At 53.6% G+C, this 19637-nt stretch overlaps 2 protein-coding genes and 1 long non-coding RNA gene across 3 annotated transcripts; 1 reads left to right on the plus strand and 2 right to left on the minus strand.

Annotated features, from left to right (window-relative positions):
• Positions 1-3276: 3276 nt before the first annotated feature.
• Positions 3277-12248, minus strand: Cdh16 (cadherin 16). Its single transcript, XM_021720801.3, has 18 exons — positions 12109-12248; positions 11365-11422; positions 10997-11080; positions 10731-10886; positions 10523-10661; positions 10028-10186; positions 9121-9317; positions 8388-8510; positions 8050-8200; positions 7587-7814; positions 7425-7501; positions 7165-7353; positions 6805-7046; positions 6156-6289; positions 5059-5295; positions 4824-4931; positions 4423-4539; positions 3277-3628 (listed from the first exon to the last, which is right to left on the minus strand). The coding sequence occupies exons 2-18, from the start codon at positions 11407-11409 to the stop codon at positions 3531-3533; spliced, it is 2484 nt and encodes an 827-aa protein (XP_021576476.2). The 5' UTR covers positions 11410-11422; positions 12109-12248; the 3' UTR covers positions 3277-3530.
• Positions 12114-19241, plus strand: LOC144370884 (uncharacterized). The gene is made up of 2 exons (XR_013430949.1): positions 12114-12547; positions 17988-19241. It is a non-coding gene; the product is annotated as an uncharacterized LOC144370884 (long non-coding RNA).
• Positions 15453-18371, minus strand: Rrad (RRAD, Ras related glycolysis inhibitor and calcium channel regulator). Its single transcript, XM_005318272.5, has 4 exons — positions 18002-18371; positions 17255-17328; positions 16919-17123; positions 15453-16103 (listed from the first exon to the last, which is right to left on the minus strand). Exons 1-4 carry the CDS (start codon positions 18369-18371, stop codon positions 15826-15828), a joined length of 927 nt encoding a protein of 308 aa, XP_005318329.1. The 3' UTR covers positions 15453-15825.
• Positions 19242-19637: the final 396 nt, after the last annotated feature.

Genomic DNA, 19637 nt, shown 5'->3' on the forward strand with positions numbered 1-19637 from the left:
CTTGCCCTCCCCATCTGCCCCTGATCTCAGGTGACTCTTTCCCTTGGCCCTCACTGCTGCCTCTTTTCTCTCCACCTACAGGGCCCTGGGAAGGAGGTCAGGGTTGCTAGGGAAAGAGGTGGAAGGATGCAAGCTCACGTTCCAACAGCACGCACACAGGCGAAACTGCTGCGCACACTTACACACTCACGGGAACACACGTGTGCACGCTCATGCCTGACAGAGTGAAAGGCTGCCAAGGGAGTCTCCCAAATTGAGTCCCCCAACTAGCTTTCCAGGGGGGCTCCCACCATGCCTGCATCCTTGAATCCTTCCACACCTCTGAGGTCTTCTCAGTAGGAAACATGTTATCCTACAGCAGCAGGACGTCTGGAGGTGAGATCTCAGGAAGAATTTCTGTCCTGAGGCCCCAGTCTAGAATCCTTTGGTGGATATAGGTGTGGGTGGGGGGGTCTTTGGGGTCCCCAGACTGTTTCATTCTTTGGAGGCGAGGGCTGGACTGACCTCCAGGCCTCTTGCTTCAAGAGCTCTATCACTGGGGCTGGAAAAAAGTTTAAAAATATCCTCATGTTTACATTCTTTCCCAGTACGCCTCCTGGTCCTCAGTGCTGGGTCTCTTTGATCTGGCCTTGTGCTTCTGGAAGGGGCCTGGGAGAAGGAGAGCATGAGCCCCACTCTGGGGCTGATCCCTCCACCCCTCCAGCTCCAGCCCAGTCAGAGATGCGTGAGACCCCTTAGCAACAGAGCCAGAGAAAGCCTAGGGTCTGGAAAGGAGCCCAGGCAGGAAGCAGTGTCTTGGGTCGCCCAGCAAGGCCAGCTGGGGCTGGAGCAGGGACCCTTCTCCATATTCCCTCCCCAAAGCCTGGACCTCATGGGGCCTCTAGGGAGTGTGGAGATGCAGGCATTTTGGGGACTAGAGAAAGCCACATTTGTTAAGCTCCTGCAGTGTTCCTGGACTCTGCTAAACACATTTTGCAAGAATTTTTTATCATGCAGTTCTCAAAACAGCCCCATGAATTGAAGCCCAACAGGTAAACTGAGACTTGGAGAACTAAAGTGATTTACCTAGGAACACAAGCAAGGATGAAATGGGGCACAGATTGCATGCTGTTCTACCCAGAGGGTGCCTCTTGGTACTCCACCTTGCTCTGTTAGGATTTAAGCTCTGCCTACAGCGTGAGGCCCGCCTCACTAGTGTGAATCCCTACAAACACGCACTGCTCTATTGCTAAAGTGTTTCTCTCTCTTGTTGACCCTCACCTTCCTCTTTAGAATGAGGCTGAGAGATGTATGTCCATAGGTGCTCAGGGAAATTGAGCCTTGGCCCTTAGCACTGATGCAAACAGGGAGTGGCCTAGGGTCTGCAGGCTAAAGGAAGAAACCCTCAAACTGGGGCAGATGCTTCAATTTGCCCTGGCATCCGGTTATCTACCCTTTCCTTTGTTGGTTCCCCATCCACCTCCTCATCAAACCACCTCCCCCCCACTAACCTATCCACCCACCCAGCTACCTACCCATGCAACTATTACTCACCCGCCCACCTGACTCACTCATCCAGCTACCTACCCATGCATCCAGATCAAAGACCCAGAGAGCAGGGAGGTTCTAGCTCAGTTGCCAAATCTCACTGGTTGGATGAAACTGGGATGGTCCTTCCATCTTTTTGTGATCCAAATTTCTACCTTTACCTGAAGAAGCTGCCAGGGTGTTCTATAAGGGTTTTCTAGGGGAATCTGTGGAAGCAGAGACCAGCTGAAGGCTGTGGATACTTCTAGAGAGGTAATATGGACCTTGGCCACACAGTTTTGCATTGTGATCTAGTTCCAAGACTCTGACTACAGCCCTTAACCTCCTTGACCTTCAAGATCCTCCACTGCAAATGGGAACAATAATCTACACTAGCAAGTTGATGAGAAGATTAGATAAGCTGCAACCTCCAAGGAACTTTGTTCCCTGAAGACTTCTGAGCCAAACAGACAATCCTCTGAGAGCAGCAGAAAAGCCTTGCTTGGGTTGGGGTGGGCAGTGTAACCTCCAATGGTGGGGTGGCATGGTCCCTGAGTACAGGGTGGTCTCTTAATACATCTTCAGGCTCCTGCAGGCCAGCCAGAATGCTGCTCTATTTCTCTTGGCTAGCCTTGGCCCCCATCCCACAGAATCTGCCAGCCATGGAGAGATTATCTCCTAAAAATAGGGCTGGGCCCCACCGAGGTTGTTTTTCTTCCTTCCCCGTGATTTACCATCATCAGCCCAGGGTGCCTGGGATGGCAAGTCCCACCCTGGCTCCCCAGAGACTATCAGGAAAGGGACATGTGGGATCAGCTTGTGTCTGGGTAGGTCAAAGGGCAGGGATTAGAGGGCGCTCTGCAGGTGTGGGTTTAGCAGAGCACCAGGGCCATGGCTTAACTTGGGCCAGAGGCAGAGTTCACCTGGGGCAGTAGCAACTCCAGGGTGATCCACAGGGGTTCCTGCCAATGCAATGGCGTCCATCTGAGTGACTCCCCTTCCCTGAGTTTCTGCAGAGGCCCTGTGTGCTCACCAGCCTGCTTAGAAAAAACCTGAAGTGCCTTGGAGCCTGCACTGGGGCAGAAGGGCACCCATCACCTCACCTCTTTGGTTCCTACTTACAGGGCCCTCAAGATTCCTGAACAGGAGCTGTGGCTGTGGCTCAGTGGCAGAGCACTCACCTAGCGCATGTGAGGCACTGGGTTCGATCCTCAGCACCATATAAAAATAAAATAAAATACAGCTATAGTGCCCATCTACGAGAGAGAGAGAGAGAGAGAGAGAGAGAGAGAGAGAGAGAGAGAGAGAGAGAGAGAGAGAGAGAGAGATTGAGATTGAGAGATTCCTTAATAAGCTCCTTCTGAGACTTAGAGACCTCTGCCCACCTCTGGGTGCAGGTGACTCATGTACAGGGATAGAAGTATTCTCGAATATCGAGCATAGGACACAGACTCCAAGGTCATGTCCTGCCATAGCCAAAATGATGTCCTGAAAATACAAGAATGACACACTCCAGCACTGTCCTCTTCACCATCACCTGCACAGTTAACCCATCCGGGGTTAGTGACCCTTCTTACTTTGGCCCCATTTTCACCAGTAGCCCATATGATGCCCCATGTTCTTCCTTACAAGGGACCCCAGTCTTGTCCCTCAAGCCCCCAGACCCATTCTGTGCAGCGGAGATGGGGAAGGCATGAAGGGATAGGTGTGTTCACACCCACAGGTGCATGCACACATGCCTGTGGACACTCAGACATAGTACAGCCATCCTTTAGAGCCTAGCCCTGCTCGCTGAGGCTTTATTATTGGACAACAAGCTGCCATTTGGAGTACTCCCATGGATAACCCATTAAAGTCAGTGTCTGGGCTCTGGGGACTTGTCAGGTAACAGTGCCTCTGCCCAGGAGGGTTTAAGGGCTTTTACTCTGTCCTCATTTCCACTGGACCTTGGGTACTGGAACCTTTCCCAGTGGGTTCAGATGGAGTCAGAGGCCAACACTTCCAGCTGGAGCTTCCTGGGTCCCTCAGACGGCTGGCTTCAGGGGCACACTGTCTGCTGGCTGATCCAGGTCCTTCTTCCTCGCCAGGGCCAGGTGGGTGAAGATGAGGATGAGGAAGAAGCCTGAGGGGCCCAAGAGGGATGGATCAACCCTCAGAAGGGGCTGTGAGACTTTTCCATTACTAGGGACCCATTGCTATTGGCATTGGTTTTAATAGAGAGGAAGTTTCCTAGATAGTATCCCAGAAGATGGACTGGTATGACCTGAGTGCCTGACAATTCAGACCACTTGGTCTCCTTGTACCTCACCAGGCCCTCGCTGCACTGAGGCAGCCCTGGAACACTCAAGCCACCAGAGTCCCCTTCTCTGGGGGACAGTTTGGTTGGAGTTCATCTGAGAGTCAGTAAGTTGCTCCTGTGTTCCTCCAGGAGAAAGGTACATCATAGCATTCTGCCAGAACCAGCAAAGAAAGCCAGCAAGGAAAAAATTTTAAGGAGCTAAATAAATACAGGGAATGGAGAGGATGGTTTGAACTGCAGGAACTAGGCTGGGAAGACCTGGGCTCTGCCGTGTAACTTCAGGCAACCTATTCATCTCTCTGATCTGCAGGGACCTCACATGCAAAATAGGAAGATACCTGGATCTACCTCGCAGAGTGAAGAGAGGATTCCATGTGACAATCCACGTAAAGTGTTTATCATAGGGCCTGACACAGTGCACAAATCGCATAATAGAAAATGCTGTTATAAGTAATTATTATGATGACTATGATGCCAGGGGCACGAGTATAATGAGCAGGGGTGTTGGGGGTTCCTTTTTCCAGTGTCATTATAGGGACAAGGGGCACTGTTTATATGAAAGTTGTGGCCCCAACCAACCATCACTCTCCCCCATGCAGGAGCCCATCCTCCATTACCTATTGCTGCTAGGGTGCCCACAAGGATGCCAACTGCCGACAGCTTCGTGGGCATGCCCTTCATGCGGCCCACCTTGCGCATGCACTGCCCCTCCACATTGCAGCGACACACAATCACTGGGGGACAGAGTAGAGGAAGGTGAGAGCGATGCAGGAGGGCTCTCTTGGCTGCTTAGAGACTCCTGCCTGGTCAGCTGGCTGACTTGTGTTTCTGTCACACAGACATATGCCTGGGTATGTGAATGTGTGTGCCTGGGTACATGCAGGTATGTGGGCTCAATCACAAATATGTAAGTGAGCACAGGTATATGCTGTCCTTGTGAGCCCGCATGATGGGTACCAGCCCTTCCCCCTGCATCCTGATGCTGCCTCAGGCTCCCTAACTTAAGCCCCAGCCTTACCTCGAACCAGGAGCTGCCACATCCGGGCATTGTGGCTGACAATCACAGGGACTGTGTGTTCTCGTGGCTCTACCCAATGCAGGGCCAGGGTGAGGTAGGCATGGGAACCTGTCAGGTTGCAGGAAGTGACCAGGATCATTAGCTTGACAGGTTCACTGGGGGCTACTTCCCTTAGGTCTGATGCCACCCCCATCTCACTTCCAGGTGACCCTCCCTGTCTTCCCCCATCACATACCATTGAGAGGCTGGAGGCGCCAATCTCGCTGCACCGTGGGATTGGGACCAAGGGCAAAGCTGTAGGGACCATGCCCACTGGCCAGGTCAGGGTCCTCACTGGTGATGAGCACACCATAGTCCTGGCGTGGTGTGCAGAGGTGCCGAGCAGGTACAAGGGCCAGAGCCGGGGTGGGGGCAGGAGGGGCCTTTAGGAAGTGGATCACGAGGGTGGCAGAGGTACTCAGTCCTGGCTCATCTGCATTGTTGGGGGTAGGATTGAACTCCAGAGTCCCTGGGCTGCTCTCTCCCCACATAACCCATCAGTTTCATCCTGCTGCTTCCCTGCCACTCTGCCTCCACTCCATCCACTCCTTCTCTCCTCCCCCCATCATCCCCATGGCAGCCTCTTCCTCACAATGAGCTTCACTCCTTTACTATCTGAGCAGTCATTTGTCTACCTGTGCCTTTCTGAATGCCAAACCTGCCCCCATTGCCACTCCTGCTACTGATGCCAGGACCCAGCCACATGGCAGCACCCTTACCATAGAAAAGCCCACTCCTGTTGGTCTTCCCTGAGCCTTATGACTTACCCTCCCCAGGGCCAGCTGTTCATCTTGTAAAAGCTCCATTCACAGTCCTCCACACCTGGCCTCAGCAGTGTCCCATTTGGCTCATCTCCCAACACCTCTGCTCTAAAGGCAGCCCCTGGACCCCCTTCCACCTCTCCAATCTAGTGCCTCTGTCCTGAGCTTGTTCCTGAAGCCAACACCCTAAGAGGCCATCCAGAAGTTAAGGGACTGGGTTGGGAGATCTCAAGTGGGAAGCGAGAGGGTGGTGGAAGAGGGGAGGCAGAGACCAGGTCTACCTGGCTCCCTCTTACTACCAGGGGGTAGACCCATTCTCAGAAAGAGACACTGGACTTAGCTCCTTGTCCCTCTCTCCTGCTTGGGGCTTGGTGGCTATCCATAAAGGTCCCAAGGAGGAAGCTCCAGTCCTGCCTGTCTTTCCATCTCTCTGAGGTTTGCATATGGAGCTATTAAGATTTGCATATGGAGCTACTTCAATATGTAGTCCCAGTGCCTACCTCCCAGAGGCCCCCATATTGTCTGGCCATACCTGCATCCTGGGCCTCCACAAGCACTGTGTATGAGTCCCCAGGCCCGGCGCCATGCAGGGACTTGGCCGTGTGCACTTCTCCAGAGAATTCCTTGATGGATAGCCAGCCCTCTGAGTCATTGGCCAAGGAGAACCTGAGGCCCAGAGAAGAGGGTAGAGGTAAGGAGGCACTGGGACTATGTATGAGGTCTTGCCCAGAAATCCCCAGGACAGTGTGACGTGCTCAAGTTCCACATTCTCTCTGTAATTCAAAGGAGACAGTAGGCTCTCTCCCCAGCTCAGGACCTGCTGGTGCTGGGGGAATTGAACAATGGATACTGTGGGTAGGGGAAGTCTACCACAGTAACGGGGGACCTAATTCAACTAGGTCCAGGGCACACTGCAAAGGGGTCTGGATGGGATCAGAGCCTGGGGAAAGCTTTGTCTGTGCTTCTACCTGGATGCAATGTGGAGGAAGCCCCTCCAGGTGAGCTTCTATGGGGTATGAACACTGCCTCCATACCCTGCCCAATCCATCCAGACTTGATTCCCCCAGGAATCACAATCACTATTCTAGGCCATAGATAATGTGAATCTCGTCTGAGGCCCTGGAGTCATCCTGGGGAGCAAGATAGATCCAGCCCAGGTAAGGGCTGGGCTTTTGGCTCACCTGAGGGCTCTGCTCCTAGGGTCTGAGGGCTGGATGGTCAGCAGCAGCGAGCCAGCTGGGGTGCTGACTGGGATCCTGGCCTCGTAGCTTTCCTGGTCCAACTTGGGGGGTGGTATCACTCTCTCCACCAGCACGGTCACTGTGGCTGTGGATCCAGGGCCTGGGCCTGGGCCCACCAGTTCTTTCACGTTCCGCACTACCACCACTACCTTGTGATGGGGAGCTGCCTCATAACTGAGGTTCTGGAACCAGAGAGGCCCAGGTCACTGTGTGGGCTTGGGTGTGACACACCTGTGCGTGTGTGCATGTGCCTGTGTGTATGTGCACATGCACCCCTTTTACATCTACTCAGACCCTTACCTTGCGGAGTCTGAGTTGCACATGACCAGAGTCTGGCTCCCAATCCAGGCCGAATATCCCTTCCACGTTTCCTGCTTCAATGGCAAAGTCCATGAGGCGGAAGGCAGGCTCAAGGTCAGCATCAGTGGCCATGAGAGTGGCTACCAAAGTCCCAGGCTCGACATCCTCAGGGAGGTTTATAGGCCCAATCTGGAGAGAGGGCGAGGGGTGGTGAGCCCTACCAGCACCCTTCCCAAGGTCTCCTTCCTGCTTTTGCTTACCTGGGAGGCGGTAAACTCAGGGGCGTGGTCATTGATGTCTGTGATTGTAACTGCAATCTCACACGTGCTGCTGAGGCCTGAGGCAGGAACGAGCTTCGTGTTGGTGAGACTCCAGTAGGAACAGAGTGGGTAGGAGACCCAGGTCACCATCAGGGCACTTACCACCCTCTGCTCCTGCTAGGTCAGTGGCTAGCACCTGAAGCAGAATGTTCTGGCCGGCTTGGAGTGGAGCAGTTCCCAAAGTCACAGAGCCTGAAGTAGGATCCAGCTCAAAGAGTCTCCCCTCAGCCCCCTCCACAGGTTCAGGACTGAGCAGCTGATACACAACGTAGGAATTGGGAGAGCCAGGGGCATCTGCGTCCTCTGCCGACAACCTAGTCACTTCAGTGCCTACAAGACAGGCCACACCTGGGTGGGACCACGGCCCAGACTGGAGGCCCTAAGCCTCCCACTCCATGCTTCTTTTTTTGTGCTGAACTTAACTTGAGCTTGTGTGCGGAGGAGTATTGGAGAGGGACATTAATATAGGGGCCTGAAGCTAGAGTCCCTTACCCTAGAGAAGCACAAGGGGATGGTTCTCAGAGACTGCACCTTTCCCTCACCCCTGCCCAGACCCACAGCACACCTGGGGGGCTGAGTTCGGGGATGCTGACTGAGGGCCCATGTGGGAGGCAGACGGGTCCGTTGTCGTTCTCATCCATCACCACCACGTGTAACTCCAGAGGCGCCGTGTAGTCCTCACCACGGGAATTCTGAGCCCGCACCTGGAGCACAAACTGCAGTGGGCAGTGGGAGGCTTCAGGTCAGGGCCAAGGATGGTTCCAATCCCTTCTGGTAGCCAGCTCCCACTCTCCTGGGCTCTCTTCCACTGCCTCAGTGTCTGTGGGGGATGTGACATCCCCAAAAGCCAACCAGTGACTAAGCACCCTCCCGCCTACCTCCCTGGCTTCCCTCTCACCTCACCTCAGCCTGGGCCTCTCGGTCCAGCTCCCTGGTCACGTAGAGTTTCCCCTCTGTGTCCACTTTGAAGGGCCCAGGGGGCTGGCTCTCCAGGTGATAGCGCACACCCCCTCCACTCCAACGTGCCTGAGAGGAGGGTACAGAGTGAAGACACTCATGCCAAGCACAGGAATGTTCAGTGTCAGCCCTTGTGTCCCACAGAGATACCCAAGCAAGGGGCCTGACCCAATTACCATGTGACCTTAGGCAAATTTCTGTCCTCCCTAAGTCTTGAAGCCAGGTAGATTCCCCTGTAGGGGGCACTTGTCATTGTGACTTTGCCTTGATTCAAGCCTGGCCCAGTCCCACAGTGCTCTAATAACCAGGTTACTTTCTTTTCTGTCCTTTCAAGCTGGGCCTGACCCAAGGACATTCCTAGAGAAGGCCTGAGACATTTCTGTCCTGGGTGACAATCCCCATGGCAGCAAGAGGTAGCAGCTGTTCTCCACAAGAAAGCCTTGGGCAAGCTGGAGAGGTCAGAACACAGAGCTAGACCTGCCAGAGGATGGCAGGTCAGGGACTATGGGATTGGTCCCAAAGCCTTATATACCCTCCTCTACAGTGAGAAGTAATGGGAAGAATAGAAGGAGGAGTGGGGGTCAAGTTGGTTCCCAGACATACCTTCCAACAGTCCATGAGCCTCAGGTTCAACTGCACCATCTAGGATTGCTTTGGCCACTGAAAACCACTTACTTACCTGGGCAATGTAGTGTGGGTACAGGACTTTAAGATTCTCTGCCAGGTATATAGGTCCTAGGGGCACCCAGGTGTTCTCTACTATGGAGATCTCTATGGTGGCTGTGGCCTGGTGGCTTGAGGCTTGGTCACCCATGTCCTTGACCTGTACCAACAGCTGGTAGGGCCCCTCCAGGGCATGGTCTAGACTGGTGTTCCCTAGAAGGGATAGGATGGTTATCCAAGCATGAGGCCAGGGAGCAAGAACCAGAGTAACCTTCTCAGCAGATACCAAACACAAAGCCAATCCAGTGGCGGAGGTTCAGAACACTCTCTTGCCCAAAGGATGAGAGGAGCGTTTAACACCATCATGAGATTCCAACTAGGATTTGATGGTTTGCAATGTCATTTCCATATCTACTCACACAGTGATGTGAGGGGTAGATGGAGAGCCAAGATGGAGATGTGGTAGATGTGGGTACGGTGGGAGATGATCATTGGATGAATGAATAATTTACTGGGTTGATGGATAGGGATTTGGGTGAGTGCATGGAAGAGTATGTGGATATGTGAGTGTTGGACAGATGGGCTCTATGGGTGGTGTCAGGGTAAATGTGTGAAGGGGTGACTGCCTGGGTTGAGGTATGATTCACTTTTTTTTCATCCTCAAGCAGTGCTTCTAGTCTGAACTCCCTGTCGAGGTCTCTTCTGCCTTCAGCTCTGAGGTTCCTGGACCACATCCCCTTTGAGCCATTTCTATCTGGTTTCCTGGGTGTGGGGTAGAGGCACTGTTTCCTAGCTCTCCACGCACAGCCAGGCACGACCCCTGCCTTGTTCTCCATCCTTTTCTCCCCCTTCTTCTCCAGCTCCAACTCATTTGCAGCTCAGAGCCCCTCTTCTTCAGTTTCCCTGACTCTCCTCAGGCTCACCCTCAGGACTGAGAGCCAGAGCCCCCAGTTGAGGCTCCAACTGGAACATGTCTGGCGAAGGCTGGGCTGGAGCCTGGTTCAGGATCCGGAATCGAAGATCTGAGTTCGCTGTTCCTGGTGCATCCCCATCTGAAGCCTCAAGGAAGAGGAAGGGGACGCCTGGTGGGTGGGGAGAAGATACACTGTAAGAGATGGTGGGGGTGGGGAGTCTCCTGTGCCTCCCCTCTCTCTCCCTGGTTCTTCCTTCTATATCCATCCTTCTATCAGGATTGTGGGGGTGAGACATGGCTTTTCATCCCACTTCACAGATGAGAAAACTGAAGCCAAGAATAGACATGACCCACAGCAAGGTGGGAAGGGCGCAGGATGGGACAGAGATGGGGGAGAAGCTTAGACCCTGGCTGCCCTGGTCCCTATACTGATGGTCTTTTTACTCTTGGCTGTTCCGTTAAGTGTTCACCTGACTTCTACAACTTGTCTTCCTTCATCACTCACCAGGCCTGGTACCCTGACTCAGTTGAGCTCTGTAGATGGCCTGGGAGAATTGGGGCACCTGGTCATTTTCATCCTTCACATGCACAATCACATGCTGTGGACCCCACAAGACATGTCCATCCTCAGTCTCCAGGGTGACCTGGCAAAGAAGAGTAGTGAGTACCTGGTCTTGCCCTGCCTACTCTCCCCTATACCTTGCCAACCATACCTGCAGCTGATATTCTGCCTGTTCTTCTCTGTCCAGGGCCCTGGTCACCGTCAGGAAGCCAGAATCTGGGTCCACAGCAAAGGGGTCCTCAGCTGCCATGTCTGAGTCCCCTGACAGTACAACCCGACCTTCAGCCTTCTCACGGGGCAGTGGCAGCTGGTAAGAATGGAACCAAAGGAAGTGGAGGCCAGGCCCCTGAAGAGTACCCCTTCACTTACTTTACATGTGGGGACACTGAGCTGGCACTTACCAGCTCTCAAGCTCACCTTGATAAGGTACAAAGGGAAATTTCCACCATAGTTTTCAGGGACTTCCACATGCAGTTCTGCAGGCTGGGCCTCAGGGAAAACCTGTGAGTGAATGCTCACCTTGACCCATGGTCTATCTTCCTACAAAGGTGCTGGGATGTGATGGGAAGAGGAATTTCTGCCCCTTCTCTGGACCTGGCTTTACCTCAGCCCATCTACCTTCTGGCTTTTGACCTCCGGACCCCATATCAGCCCCACACTCCCAGCTCTGAGCCCCCACTTTCATACTCTTCCTATGGTGAGTAAATTGGCCCAGATGGAGTTGAGGGAAAAGGGTGCCAACCCCCAAGACCAGAGCCTGAAGGAGCGGGCAGAACCCAACTCACCTGGGTGACGCAGAGGCAAAGGAGCCACAGCCAGGCAGGGACCATGGTCAGGATGGGCCTGAGGGACATGGCAGTGAGAATCTGGCCCAGATGAGTGGGAAGGGAGGTTCTATCCCATTCACATGACTAGAGGAACCTTACTATGGACTAGCCTCCTCTTCCTTCCCTGTGGCTCACCATTGCCTGCAGGGAGGTGTCTAGCTCCCCAGCAAGACCCAGCAAGACCCCAGACCCTCTTGGCTCTTGTTCCCACAAGGATCCCTCCAGACCTTTGTCTCTCTCAAGCCCTCACCTCCCCAGCTCGTAGATCCCAATGCAGTGATTTTCCGGCAGCCCCGCATCCCCGGACACACAACAAATCACAAAAGTTTTAGATGGAAAGACTGTGTGAGGTCACTTCCTGTAGTTGCCTCATGTTGCAGGCAAGGTCTGAAGGTCAGGGTCTGGCCAAGGTCATAGAGGACTTGACCACAAGAACATTCCTCTTGGAACAAGGATTCATGGCTTAGAGTCTCAGGGACTGTCCTGCTTCCCACTGCCACACTCCAGACATGGAGTACCCCCAGGTAAGAGCTCTGCCCTCATCTGGGCATTTTCCAGCACTTGGCCTATAGCTAAGCACATAGAGCATCCACAACCACTCCAAGATGGATCCCTGGAAATTCGTCCCCAAAGGACAACAGAAAGAGAGGGTGGTGCCCCCAGACCCCATTTTCCCACTCCCTCCCACAACCATTCCCTTACCCTTGGTCCAGCTGCCAGGTAAGAGGGCTCCTTCTGCAGGGAGCTCTGGGTAGGCTGGGCTGGGTTCAGTAGGACAAGGCGGGCACTTGAACAGGTAGGCGGGCCAGCCTTGCTTGCTCAGGAGTGGAAAATGCCACCAGGCCCATAGCAGCTGGCCTGGCCTGGCCTAGCCCCCAAGTTACTCATTGACATTGGAAAGCTGGTTGCTGCTCAGCATCCGTGACTGCCAGCCCCAGGAGGTGGGCAAACCATGGCCTGGCCCTCCCCTTCTCAGACACAGCTCAGTAGACACTCCTTGGCCTTCTGGGCTTGGACACTACTTTTTCCATGGCTTCAGACTGGGTCCCACTTCTCCCCTGTGTGCCGGCACCTGCAGCTGCACCTTTGCACACTCTGTTCATTTTCCTTGGAATGCCCTTCCCACTGCTTCATCTATGTGGTAAGTACCATGCTTCAGTTCTCAGGGCAAACGGTCCCTTTACCAGGAAAGCCCCCAGTGCTCAGAGGCTGGTTCAGGAGCCTCCTCTGGGAATGACCCCACCCCACATCATAAACTTTCTCTATCAACGTGTAGAGGACACCAGCTTGTCGTCCATTCATTAGACTCGGAGCCCCCCCAAAGCAGGGTTCAAATTTCCAGTCACAACCTGACCCTCGCCATGCCTGGCAGCTCCCAACTGGTTTGTGAAACTAAGACAAGGACTGGACCTGAGGGCCGATGAGCAATGCATGACCTGACATGGGCATTAAGGGTTCTAGGTGGTTCACCAGTAGGACTAATGGGGTAGACAACAGCTGTGAGCTCCCTTGAGTGTCCCCATATCTTCGAATTGGCCCCTGATTGTTGATAGAGTTGGGACAATGAACTGTCTTATGCCTCTTAGAAGGAAAGAGAAGACTGAGCCGACTCAGGTGACCTTGAGCAACTTCAAGCCTGACCCAGTGAGTGCTGCCAAGCAGATCCAGGAGAAGCTTCTGGGGCCTGGGAGTCTGAGATGAGGGGGAAGGGGGGGATATCCTGGTCTCCTGACTCTCCCTGTCCTTGGAGTTTCCCATGGTCTCCCCTGAGGTCTTCCCACTGCATATCAGGTTAGACTCTCTTAGGCTGGCAGCTAGGCTAGGGCCTGTCAGCTGCCCCCAGTCTTGCCACAAGCTGAGTGCCTCCCTCTCAGTCACTTGGGCACCCAGTCTGGGTCAGTGATGTGTGGGGATGTTGAAAGGGTCTCACAGATGTTGAGCTCCCACTATGCCCAGCACCTCTCTGAGCACACACTATTCTACCCACTCCATTCTGAAGAGGGCACTGTCTTCAAACCACACACTGGGGCACAGAGAACTGAAGTGGTTCTTAGTACTCTGGGTCACACAGCCAATAAATAGCAGAGCCAGAATTCCTCTTCAGGGCTGGGGACCCTCATCTGCTCTGAGAAAACCATGCCCTTCCCATACCTCAAAGTATATTGGCAGCAGGCACAGACACCAGCAGCAGTTTTGAATAGTTGAATATTGTCTTGGGGGAATTTGGGTGAGACTCAGTGGAGACCCCCGCCCCCATACACACACGCGAACACACCACACACACACTGGACCAGCTTCAAACCTCCTTTTACCATGGAACAAGTTGTAATTGGGGTTCTAACCAGGTCTTGGGAGCTTCCAGGGGTCAGTGAAATGAATAAATGGAACTAAAGTAGAAATGGGAAATACATGGATCATGTCCCAGACCCTTCTTAGAAGGTGTCCCTCACCTTGTCCCAGACTGTCTCCAGGTTTTGGAGATGAGAAGATTTGTATACCAGTCCCCATTTAGTCACTTTCTATCCATTACCAAATGCAAATGCTCATTCCTGAAACCATGCCCCGTAGTCTTCTGTCCATGGGGGATATATTCCAAGACCCTCTAGTGGATGCCTGAGACAGAGGACAGTTTCCTTCCCCCCCACACATTGTCCTCCCATATATGTGAATATATATGATGTATACATATACATATATATGGATATGAGATATGTGTGTGTGTGTGTATATACACACACACACACATATTTAGTCACGAACACTACATTTTTGCCTATATAAACCTATAATAAACTTTCTCCTTTTCTTAAAGGAAGCACTTTATAGCCTTTCTTTGGCATGTCTGAATTGCCGGTATCACTACTCTTGTGTTTTAGGGGCCATAAATAAGTAAACTAAAGATTACTTTATGACTAGCACTGTGATATACCAAGATAATTGATATGATAACCGAGATGCCCTAAGAGATTAACAGGTGGGTAGCACACACAGTGTATATCCTCTGGACAAAGAATGATTCATATCCTGAGTTGTACAGAACTGCATGGCTTAAGATTTCATCATGCTACTTAGAATATCAAGCAATTTAAAACGTAGGAGCTGTTTATTTCTGGAATTTTCCATTTAATATTTTCAGACTGTAGTCAATGAAGGATGACTAAAACTACAGAAAGTGAAACTATAGATAATGGGGGATGATTATAGTCAAACTCCTGCACAAGCACCTGTGTTGAGGATGAGGGAGTCACAGTCTCACATTCTTCCAAGAATGTATGATCTGGGGATGTAGCTCAGAGGGAGAGCGCTTACTTTCCCAGCATGTACAAGGACCTGTGTTCAGTCCCCAGTACTGTGGGTGGGCAGGGAGCATGCTCTTGCATTCCAGGCAGCCAGGGCTCCAGGGAGCTGTTTTTACCAAAATCAAATTAGCCCATGCCCAGCCAGAAAGAATTTTAAGAAAGAATTGTGTGGGCCCCCTCAGTAACCCAACCTCAGCATAGGAGATGAAGGAGCCACCTGGAGCCAAGAATGCTCAGGTATACCTTCCTCATTCCCACTCTTCCAAACCATCCACCCTTCTGCCACCCAAGTCACTGAAGTTTCCCTCCCTCCATCTGCAGCTCAGTTGATTCCCGGCACCTCAGGAGGGAACAGGGTAGAAATACCTGGTGTAGAGCCAGACCCGGGGTTCTTGTCAGGCAGTGAAACCCAGGGGAAGGCGTGTTCTCTCAGGCAATGATTCCTTTTATATATAGTGGGGTGATAAGACCCACAATCAGCCAGGCAATGCCAGGCCCCAGTACAGAGATGGATCTGGACAACAGAGGCTGGGAGGGGTTTGTGTCTCCTCCTGCTCCTTGGACATTCCCAACCTTGCCTTGCCCAGACCTGCTTCCTCAGTCCATCTGGCTATATGCAGGCCCAAACATGAGAACTATCAAGGCCACACACCAGAGTAGGGCAAGAAGTTCCTATCTCTCAACTTCAGATACCTTCCTGCTCCTGAAGCCCCCAGATAGGAGGAAACACAGTTCACAGCCCTGACATGTCAGGAAATAAGTCTTTATTACAAAAATCTCCATGTAAACAATAGCAACTGCACTTAACAGCCTCCTTCCAAGGCACGCACAAAGAAGAAAGGCAGGGTCCTGTCCCCTCACACGGGTCTGGCTGGGCTCAGGTTGCTGCTTGGTATATACGTGGGCCTGCACATGCACATCTGTGGGCCCAGCCCTCACCAGCCACTGGGAACTGTCTCCCGGGGCAGCACGATCCTTCTGTCCATGACCCATGGTGGATGCCCAGCTGGCAGCTCCACAGGGTGTCAAAAGTGAGCTAGCCCTGAGGTACCAGTGGTGGTTGGCTGGGCCAGCCCACCAACCCATCCATCTGCCCACCTCAGTGAGAGCCTTCAGGGTCTCAAAGAACTGAGAGGTCATGGCAGGACTTGGACTTGGCACGAAAGGCCATCTTGCGGCTGTTGCGTGCTACAATGCGGCCCAGGAAGCGTTTTGCCTTCTTGCCAAGGCTCTCCCGCCGCCGGGTTCCAGCTTGCCGTCGTGCATTGGCCTCTTTGCTGTCCCTGCGCAGGCGTATCTGGCGCACAACACCCTCAAACAGTGCCTGGACATTGTGGTGTAGTGCTGCTGATGTCTCGATGAACTTGCAGTCAAAGACCACAGCGCAGGCCCGGCCCTCTAGGTGGTGGGGATAAGCATGTACCAGTAAACAAAGGGTAGGGAACGGCATTCAAACCCTGACCACCCCTGGCAGCTACCACACAAGAATTCCCAGGTAAGGGAAAGGGGAGGCCTGGGTCTTCCTTAGAACTCCTGTTCTGAGGGTCCAGGGCACTGCAGGGTTACTCCACAGGCAGGATATGCCTACGTTTAAGGAGCCCCCAAAATGGTAGCTCACAAAAGAAATTCATTCATTCATTTATTTGAAGTCTGACGTTTAAAGGGAAGTACTGCAGCAGTCAACCAAGAAAATAAGAACTATTTTGGACAGCTTTGATGTCATATTATGATAAATGACCCAGTAGACTTGGGTGGTAGACTTGGAGGGTGGTGCAAGTCACTGCTGGGTTCCTCTGTGGGACTCAGTGATGGAGGCCAAGAGGAGGATGCTGAGACTGAGAAGAAAGGGCCAAGCTTACTCTGAGATTGGTCTCAGCCTGCAACCAGACTCTTACCTTCTGGTCTGGTTCCCTGAACTCTCTTCTACCTGATCACCTCCCTGTCAGGTCAGGGTCAGTGGGGCAGGAGAGTAGGGCCCCATGGTGCCTTACTTCCCCTAGCAGATGTGACTCTTTTCCCAGGCCTCTTGAGCCATTGGGAGCCTTGTGGAGGACAGTGGGGGCAACAACTCTCTCTCCTTTCCTTTCCCCTAAGTTGTCTTCCTGAATATTTTTAGCCACTGATAACCCCCAGGGATTCAAGCTGAGCCAAGATTAACTGGACCACAGCCCAGCCAGGATCTCCCTCCCTTTCCTGACCCTCTGCCTGCTTACCATCCACGGAGACCTCACGAGAGCGCACCAGGTCACTCTTGTTGCCCACAAGGATGATGGGCACATCGTCTGTCTGCCGTGCCCGTCGCAGCTGAACCCGAAGTTCTGAGGCCTTCTCAAAGCTGCCCTTATCAGTTATTGAGTACACGATGACATATGCATCCCCCATGGCCATGCAGTGGCCAGGCAGCCAGCAGCCACCATCCTAAAGAATACACACCCACACACATCAACCCAACAGTCTTCATGCCCCTGACGTGAACCTGTCACTTCCAGCAGGACCCTACCCCCAGCTCAACTTCCCACTCCTGCCACAGGTTCCAGTCTAAATCTTACCTGCTCCCAAATGTCATAGACCATGAGTGATGCCTCTTCTCCGTCTACCATGATGGAGCGATCATAAGTGTGCCCTAGGCAGGAGACAAGTAGCCAGATTACTTGTTGGCTGTCAAAAGCCCCCATTTCCTTGTTTCTTGTAGTGGCCACATCCTCCCCTCTCTTCCCCAGAACCCTCCAACCCTCCTCTCCACTATGAGCAACAAAAATAAGAGCTAGGAGCTGGGGGATGGACAGCATGGTGTGCTTGACCTCCATCTACAGCCCTCTAGGCTAGTAAAGTCTTGAGTGCTCCCTGCCCTCCTGCTGTCTGGCCCCATGGTGGCTCTGATCACAGTGCCTGTAGAATAGTGACTGTCATACCCCTTGGGGCCAGCCTTGGCCATCCAGGGCTCTTCTCCTAGAACTCCCTCTGCTTGTGTTGCTGCCAGCCTTGGCAGGGAGGGATGTCCTGCCCCACACAGTAGTCACATCCAAGCCCTGGGTCTTCTATTTTGGGCATTTCTTTCCTACCAAGGTCTGACATGTTGGGTGGGGATGGGGGTGGAGTCCTTTCTCGCTTAAGTCTCTGCATCTTGAAATAGGAAAGTAGACTCTGAAATAGGTAGGGCTGATTTTGAAACTGCCTTTAGAAGTCCATGGTATTTACTGTTTCTAGTCCAGGTCTCCAGTCCCACAGCCCCTAACCGCATCCCATTCCCGCACCAAGAGGAATCTCCTCTCCCCTGAACAGTAGCATCACCTCACCTGCAGACTCTGCTTCAGGCCCGTCCTCTACACCACCGAAGATACGCGCCAGAGCACTCTTGCCCACGCCTGGAGCCCCTAGCAGCAGCACCTTGTAAACGCTGTCGTCTGAACTGCTGCCCCCTGAGCTGAGCGAGTCGGAAGAGCCCTCTGGCCAGTCCAGCCTCCGATCCTGGGGCCCGGTTCCAGTCGCAGCAGCTACCAGGGCTCCAGGAGACAGCGCCGCCTGCAGGTCTCGCTCGTCCACTGGCATGCTACGGCGGTGAAGCGGAGGCGCCGGGCCCCAGGGGGTGCTGCCCCGACGGCGCTCGCGCTCCCGGACCCCACCGCGGCTCCCGCCAGCTCCATTGCCACCGCCGTTCAGAGTCATCGCGTCCAACGCCGTCTGGGGTCTGGGGGACCGGGAACCGGGATATCAGTGTAAGCCGCAGGGAAGGCAGGATGCGGAGTCAGGCAAGATGCTCGGATCTGCCGCCACCTACTCCCAGGCACTAGGGTCCTTGAGTCCTAACCTGTGATCCCGCCGGGCCTGGCCTATCCATCCCCAACCCAGACGGTGCGGCCCACCCCGCTCTGCCAGGGCACTCACCCACTCACACACAGAAAGGGTCAGGACTAGGATCCGGGCTCCAATGCAGATACAGCCCGCTGAGTCTAAGATTCAATCCACTCGCAGACCAGGGTTCAGCCACTCGGACCCTTGCTGATGCCGCAGCCTCTGCTGCCTCTGCTCTCTTCAGCTCCTGCTGGTCTGGGCTCCGGAGCCGCCTATTTAAGCCCCCGCCCGCCCCCGCCGCCCCCTCCGCCCCCGTCCACGCTGCTGCGGGGGCTGACGTGTTCCACCCCGGGAATCCCCCACCCTCCCCCTGGGACCTCACCCCCACCCCAACACACACACACACACACACACACACACACACACACACACACACACACTCCCACTCATCAGGGGCGGGGCAGGTTGTGTGAGAGGTGGGAGGAGGAAGGAGAGGAAGCGATTGGGGGGTGTGAGAGGGAGGCAGGCAGCGGTAAACTGGACCAGTCAAGCAGTAGCTCCCCTCTGGGGAAGAATTAGGTCTGGCCCTTTAAGAGTGAATTCTCCCTTCCCTCTCCTAGTCCTGGCCTGTTGCCCAAATAAGTAGACTAGTTGTGGACTGGACAGAGATTCACCATTCTCTGCCTATGACACCCACTCCCCACAGGCCCAGATACCAAACTAAATCCGTGCTTCTAGCCTCAACACCAAGTCCTATTCTCTTCTCTGTTCTGGGATATTGGAGATTCGCCCTAAGAAGTCTGCCCTTCAGGGTGAAGGTTGTTATCACTCATAAACCCCTGGAGGCCCTTAGAGGGCTTCTGGGGGAGAGCCCAGGGGGACCCTCTGGCAGCACCAAGCAGATGCAGATGCTCTAATCCTGAGGAGGAAACACAGGCCCAGAGAAGGGAAAAGTTGAACTCAGTCCCCACCCCACCTCCTGGCACCTGCCAAACAGCTGCCAGCAACTCTGCTAAAAATATCAGTCCTCCTCCTGGCCCTCCCTGGTCATTCTGCTCCTGGCCTGAAAGTTGCCAAAGCTGAGGAAATTTGGGCAGAGGCCAGCCACTTTAGAGTCTTCAAGCTTTGCCAGTTTCATAG

The sequence above is a fragment of the Ictidomys tridecemlineatus genome, chromosome 15, assembly GCF_052094955.1.
Source record: "Ictidomys tridecemlineatus isolate mIctTri1 chromosome 15, mIctTri1.hap1, whole genome shotgun sequence".
Lineage (NCBI taxonomy): Eukaryota > Metazoa > Chordata > Mammalia > Rodentia > Sciuridae > Ictidomys > Ictidomys tridecemlineatus.